The 7,073-nt window shown below is 49.4% G+C and overlaps 1 protein-coding gene across 1 annotated transcript; it reads right to left on the reverse strand.

The window, feature by feature from the left end:
• Positions 1 to 1,078: 1,078 nt before the first annotated feature.
• On the reverse strand, positions 1,079 to 3,671 carry HOXB2 (homeobox B2). Its single transcript, XM_074557911.1, has 2 exons — positions 2,993 to 3,671; positions 1,079 to 1,696 (listed from the first exon to the last, which is right to left on the reverse strand). The coding sequence occupies exons 1-2, from the start codon at positions 3,322 to 3,324 to the stop codon at positions 1,228 to 1,230; spliced, it is 801 nt and encodes a 266-aa protein (XP_074414012.1). The 5' UTR covers positions 3,325 to 3,671; the 3' UTR covers positions 1,079 to 1,227.
• Between the last annotated feature and the right edge of the window lie 3,402 nt (positions 3,672 to 7,073).

A 7,073-nucleotide genomic window follows, 5' to 3' on the forward strand; every position in this document is an offset into this window, starting at 1 on the left:
TATTTGGTGTTTTCTCCTTCTTTCAGGCCAGGTTTTGAGGGTTTCTCTTCTTTCAGGGCAGATTTGGGGGGATTCCCCTTCTTTTAGGCCAGATTTTGGGGGCTCCCCTTATTTTACACCAGATTTGTGTTTCCCCCCTTCTTTTAGGGCAGATTTTGAGGGTTTCCCCTTTTCTCGGGCCATATTTTGGGGCTCTCCCTTTCTTTTAGGCCATGTTTTGGGGGATCCCCTTCTTTTAGGCCAGATCTTGGGGGTTCTCCTTCTCTCAGGCCACATTTTGGGGGTTCCTCTTCTCTCAGGCCATATTTCGAGTGTTCACCTTCTTTCAAGGCAGATTTTGGGTTTTTTGGGGGGGGTTCTCCTTACTTTAAGCCAGATTTTGGGGGTTCCCCTTTTTCTCAGGCCGTATTTCAGGGTTCCCCCTTCTTTCAGGCCATGTTTTGGGGTTTCGCCTCCTCTCAGGGCAGCTATTGGGATTTCCCCCTTCTTTCAGGCCGTATTTCTGATTCCCCCTTCTTTCAGGCCGTATTTCGGGGTTCCTCCTTCTTTCAGGCCGTATTTCTGATTCCCCCTTCTTTCAGGCCGTATTTCGGGGTTCCCCCTTCTCTCAGGGCAGCTTTTGGGATTTCCCCCTTCTTTCAGGCCGTATTTCGGGGTTCCTCCTTCTTTCAGGCCATATTTCTGATTCCCCCTCCTCTCAGGTCGTAATTTGGGGTTCCTCTCCTCTCAGGCCGTATTTCGGGGTTCCCCCTCCTCTCAGGCCGTGTTTTGGGGTCCCCATCCTCTCAGGCCGTATTTTGGGGTTCTCCCTTCTCTCAGGCCGTATTTCGGGGTTCCCTCTCCTCTCAGGCCGTAATTTGGATTCCCCTTCCTCTCAGGCCGTATTTCGGGGTTCCCTCTCCTCTCAGGCCGTATTTCTGATTCCCCCTCCTCTCAGGCCGTATTTCGGGGTTCCCCCTCCTCTCAGGCCGTATTTCTGATTCCCTCTCCTCTCAGCCCGTATTTCTGATTCCCCCTCCTCTCAGGCCGTATTTCTGGTTCCCCCTCCTCTCGGGCCGTATTTTGGGTTCCCCCTCCTCTCAGGCCGTATTTTGGGGTTCCCCCTCCTCTCGGGCCGTATTTCGGGGCTCCCCTCACCCGGGGCAGCTTTGGGGGCGCTGCCAGCGGCCGCTCCCATCCCGTTCACCCCAAATCCCCCCCGGGCAGCGCAGGGAGCTCCGCTCAGGGTCAGGGCAAGTCCAGCTGGTGCAGGTCCATGGAGCAGAGCGCGCTGCTGAACAGCTCCAGCTCCTCCTCGGAGAAGCGCAGGGGGCTCTGCAGAGCATCGGGACCCCCCGGGAACCCCGGGCCGAGCTCCAGGCCCGGCTCCGCCGCCGAGAGAGCGCCGAGCTCCGCCGGGGATTCACCGCCGGCCGCGGCCCCGCGCTGCTCCGCGCTCCCTCCGCGCTGCTCCGCGGGCTCCTCCCTGCGCCGCCGCGTCTGCCGCTTGTGCTTCATCCTGCGGTTCTGGAACCACACCTTGACCTGGCGCTCGCTGAGCTGCAGCAGCGCCGCGATCTCCACGCGGCGCGGCCGGCACAGGTATTGGTTGAAGTGGAATTCCTTCTCCAGCTCCAGCAGCTGCGTGTTGGTGTAGGCGGTGCGGAGCCGCCTGGAGCCGCCGCTGTCCGCCGGCCCCGCCGCCTCTGCCGGGGAAAAATCACAGCGATTTTCGTTCATTCCTCCGCTTTGCCCGCTCCGGAGGAGATCCCTGCCTCGGGGGGAAAAAAGGGATTTTGCTCCCTGGTCTCTCCCTTTAGAGCCCTTCCCTCTCTGCTGCCTGGTGCATGAAAAGAATTTCTGTCTTCCTTCTAAATCCCTAAAATGTGGGATATTTCTAAATTCCTACATTTCTCCTAAATTTCTCATGTTCTAAATGTCTTCTCAATTTCTTCTAAATGTGTCATAAATTTCTTCTAAATTTCTTCTAAATTACTTCTAAATTTCTTCTAAATTTCTTCTAAATTTCTTCTAAATTACTTCTAAATTTCTTCTCAATTTCTTCTAAATTAATTCTCAATTTCTTCTCAATTCCTTCTAAATTTCTTCTACATTTCTTCTCAATTTCTTCCCAAGTTCTTCCCAATTTCTTCTCAATTTCTTCTCAATTTCGCCTAATTTTCTTCTAAATTTCTCCTAAATTTCTTCATTCCCTCTTTCCCGTTTTTTATTGGTTTTTTTCCTGTTTTTTTTTTTTTTTTACTTTTTCCCTTTGGTACTTTGGTTTCATTATCCCACTTTCCCCCAGCCAATGAGCTCCGGTGTCCTGCCCGGTTTTACCGGAGCCCTGGAAATCCTGGAATTGTTCCTCCAGCGCTTCATCCCGAGGGAGGGAAAGCAGCGAGAGGCTGCTCCTTTTTCTGGGGGCGTTCTGGGGTGTAATAATTCCATTTCGCAGGATCAGCCCTCGCTCTTTCACCTCCCCACCCATTTTCCTCCCCCCTCCGCGCATCTTTGGGGTTTTGTTGTCTTTGCTTTTCCCTTTTTTTTTTAAATTTTTTTCCCCCCGTGGGCTCTGGCGAACAAACGGAGCCGAAACCCCGCCGGGCCCTCCTCGCTGGGGGCTTGGGCAGAAGCGGCAGAAATTTGTTGTTTTATTGGCAGGAGGAGGAGGAGGGAACAGAACCCCCCGAGTTCCTCGCTCCGCGAATTCCCCGATCCCAGGGCAGGGGGATGGGCTGGGGCTGTTTTGGGGCAGAATTGGCCATTTCCCCTTTTTTTTTTCCCTTTTTTCCCCCCTTTTTTTTTCAATTTTTTTCTTTTTTTTCCATATTTTTTTCCAATTTTTTCCCTTTTTTTTTCAATTTTTTTTTTCCATTTTTTTTCCTTTTTTCCCCAATTTTTCCCCGTTATTTTCCATTCTCAGACGCACCCCCGGCCATACGAACCTGCGGGCGATCCCGCGTCGGGCGCCGGCTCCGAGGATGATGATGATGGTGATGATGATGATGATGATGATGGTGATGGCGGGGATGAAGCGGCCGCAGCGTGGCCGCTCCTCTTGGACGGTTTCTTCTCCTTCATCCAGGGGAACCGCGCTGCCCGCGGGCCGGGCTGGGCCGGGCCGGGCCGGGCCGGGCCGTGCGGGGCTCGGCTCTGGCTCCTGCCCGAGCGGGCATCGCGGCTTTGCCGGCGGCTCGGCTCGAAAGGAGGAGGAATGAACGTCGAGTCCTTGATTGATGAAGTTTGAAACGTCTCCAGGACAGCGGGCAGAGACGTCAGGCACTCGGCGAGCGAAGGCTGGCTGTTTATAAACCCGATCTCTCTCTCAAATTCAAAATTCATGGCTTTTCCAGGCTTTAAAAAGCGGGAGGGAGGCGGGGGAGAGGGAGGAGGAGGAGGAGGAGGAGGAGGGGGAGAGGGAGAGAAACCGGAGGGCCTCGGGGTTTTGATGGCGGGGATGATGACGGTCCTGGCGCTTTTTATAATTGTTATATTGCCGATAATACGGGCGGAGGGGACCCTGCTCCGCTAAACTCGGGGCTGGGGCGAAACTGCAGCCAATTCTCGTCACGTGGGAGGCCCCGGCCAATGGCAGGAGGGGCCTGGTGGCAAACAGAAAGCGTTATTTTCTTTAATTGATTAAATAAAAAGGGAGGAAAAAGCGAGAGAGAGAGGGGAACACCAGAAAAGCCAAGGGCAGCACCCCAGAATTAACATCGCTGCATGGGTGTGGGCATGAGAGAGAGATCCTTCCTTCCTTCCTTCCTTCCTTCCTTCCTTCCTTCCTTCCTTCCTTCCTTCCTTCCTTCCTTCCTTCCTTCCTTCCTTCCTTCCTTCCTTCCTTCCTTCCTTCCTTCCTTCCTTCCTTCCTTCCTTCCTTCCTTCCTTCCTTCCTTCCTTCCTTCCTTCCTTCCTTCCTTCCTTCCTTCCTCCCTCACTTCCGCCACTTCTTCCCTCCCTCCCGCCACTTCCTCCCTCACTTCCGCCACTTCCTCCCTCCCGCCGTCACTTCCTTCCTCACTTCCTCCCTAACTTCCGCCACTTCCTCCCTCCCGCTGCCACTTCCTTCCTCACTTCCTTCCTAACTTCCGCCACTTCCTTCCTCACTTCCGCCACTTTCTTCCTCCCCATTTCCTGCCCCGTTCCTGCCTCGTTCCATTCCTGTTTCTGCCCCATTCCTGCCCCGTTCTAGCCCCATTTCCTGCCCCGTTCCATCCCCGTTCCTGCCCCGTTTTTGCCGCGTTCCTGCCCCGTTTTTGCCGCGTTCCTGCCCCGTTCCTGCCCCGTCTTTGCCCCGTTCCAGCCCCATTTCCTGCCCCGTTCCTGCCCCATTTTTGCCCCGTTCCTGCCCCGTTCCAGCCCCGCCGCTCCCGGTGCCTCCAGCCCAGCCCTGGCTGTGAACCCTCAGGAAACCGAGCGATTTTTTAAGCTGAGTTCAGTTAAACCCGACGATTTACGGGTTTAAATGGCTCCCAAAGAGCGGCCTAATCCCGGTCCTTCCCAGGCCAGGCTTAATGGACCCTCTGCCCTTCGCTCAAGGGCCAAACGCGTCCTGAGGTCACGGCTATCTCTGAAATCGCATTTCTTCCTCCCCACCCCTTCTTCTGCAATAAAGCGGCGCCACTTCCAGAGTTTACAAAATAAATAAATAAAATTAAAAAGTCATTTCCCAACCGTTTTTTTTTCTTTTTTTTCTTTTTTTTTTTTCTTCCTTTCTTTCCCCTCTCTAAAGCGCCCCGGGTCCACAGAGCCCGAAAAGAGGAGAGAAACCATCAATCTTCCACTGCAAAGCCTCCTGACAGCTCGCCCTGACTCACTCCGCGCAGAAATTCCGCTTTTACCGCGGAGTTTTTAAACCCAGGGCTGATTTACAAACTTTAATCGGCGGGTTTCAAGGGCGGAAACTTAAAATAAAAAGAGAGGAATTGAAATAAATGTGCCTGGAGGGGATGGAGAAGGAGTTTGGGGTTTGCTGGAGCTCCAGTTGTCCCAGTTTGCGGCCGGGAGGGACTGGGAGGCTCCGTTCCCTGGAAACTTTTGTCACTTGAAGCATCCGCGTGGGTGGGGAGCGCTGGGAGTGAATCTGAAACAGAATAAATCTAAAACAGAATAAATCCAACGCTCCTTCAGCCAGCGGGGGTTAAGAAAATCATTACAATAATTAAAAAAATACCCAGCGCAAACCCGAAATTTCCCCGAGTGTTTCGTGGATCCGCGGACCAAAACCACCCCAAATCTGTTTCATCTCAGATCAATGATATAAAATAAAATAAGATAAAATAAAATAAAATAAAATAAAATAAAATAAGATAAAATAAAATAAAATATAAAATAAAATAAAATAAAATAAAATAAAATAAAATAAAATAAAATAAAATAATCGGGTTTTGCTCGTTGCTGGCTGGTTTGAAGGGGATGTTTGGGGTTTTGCGGTTCCTGGGTTTGAGGGATGGGGTGGAGAGGAGGAATTTGGGACGGAAAATTCTTCCCAGCCGCTGCCAAAAGTGGTCTCGGCTTTTTGCTCGCACTCGGAGCTGCAAGGGGGGAAAGAAAAAATGAAAATAAAGGGGAATGAAAAAGAGGGGAAAGTGAAAATTGGGGGGAATGAAAAGAAGGAAAAATGAGAAGAGGGGGGAATTTAAAAAGGGAAAAAAATAAAAGTGGGGGGATGAAAAGAGGAGGGGAATGAAAATGGGGGAAAAATAAAAGGGGGAAAAATTGAAATGGGAAGAGGGGAAATGGAAGGGGGGATGGAAAAAGGAGAAAATGAAAAGGGGAGAAAATGAAAAGATGGGAAAAGGAAAAGAGGGAGGGAAATGGAAAAGGGGAGAAAAGAAAAGTGGGGGGATGAAAAGGGGAGAAAATGGAAATATGGAGAAACTAAAAGATGGGAAAATGAAAAGAGGGGGGGAAATGAAAAAGGGAGAAAATGAAAAGGTGGAAAAATTAGAAGAGGGGGGAATGAAAAGAGGGAAAATTAGAAGAGGGGAAATGAAAAGAGGAGAAAATGAAAAGAGGGGGAAAATACAGGGGAAAGAAAAAAAAAAGGAAAAAACCTCTTGGGAAATTGGGATTTTTTTCCCCCACTCATCACACGGAGGCAAAAGGGGGAAAAACCTCCCGGTGAGGGAAAGGTTTCGCATCCTGGGATGAATTCCGGAGCCCGCCAGGGAGGGAGGGCCCAGGGCGCGCCCCGGAATTGCTTTTTTTCCCTTTTTCCCGGATTTTAACCATTTCCTGGGAATCCCTGGCTCAACATGGCGCCGGGAAAATCCGGGAATGGGAGCGAGAAACGTTCTGCGAGATGATCCCGGGCCAGCCGGCGATGATTTGATAATTGCATTATTAAAAATAAATTTTAAAATTTATTTTTGAATTAAAAATATTTCACAGGCCGGGATGGGGAATTGTTCCTTCCAGTCCCTGTGCTCTGGATCCAGCTTTAATTTATAATTATTTATAATTTTAATTTTTAATCATTAAACTGGAACTAGGTTTATGAGGCGGGATCAGAGCTCGGTGTGGTTTCTCATGAGAGTTTTTCTCCACCAAAGCTTTGTTTTTATTAATCCCTCGGGGATTTGCGCTGGCTGAACACACAGGTGGATGAAAAGAGTAAAATGTGAAATATCTGAAATGTAGAAGTGTGAGGCAGAAAATGCGGTGTGGGAAATGCAGGGTATTGGATGTAAAATACAAAATGTAAAAAATATAATATAAAATATAAAAAATTAAAATAAACTGTATCATACTAAAATATACTATATAAAATGTAGGGTATGGGCTATAAAATGTGTAGTATATAATATGTAATGTATAATATATATAGCATATTATACATAATATATTATATATATAAAGATATAAACTATGTAAACTACATAAAAAATATAAAAATACACAAAGTACAAAACACAAACCCCACGTGCTGCTTCTACATCCCAACCCCCCCCCCTTTATTTTTTTAAATTTTTTTTCCTTTTTTTGGGTACCTTTTTCAGCTTTTCCATCCTTTTCTCGTGGCCTCAGTGAAAATCCAAAATCCCCCTCTCCTTCCTCCTCCTCCTCCTCATCCTCACCCCATCCACACC

Source organism: Zonotrichia albicollis, chromosome 23 (genome assembly GCF_047830755.1).
Source record: "Zonotrichia albicollis isolate bZonAlb1 chromosome 23, bZonAlb1.hap1, whole genome shotgun sequence".
NCBI classification, from domain to species: Eukaryota; Metazoa; Chordata; class Aves; order Passeriformes; family Passerellidae; genus Zonotrichia; species Zonotrichia albicollis.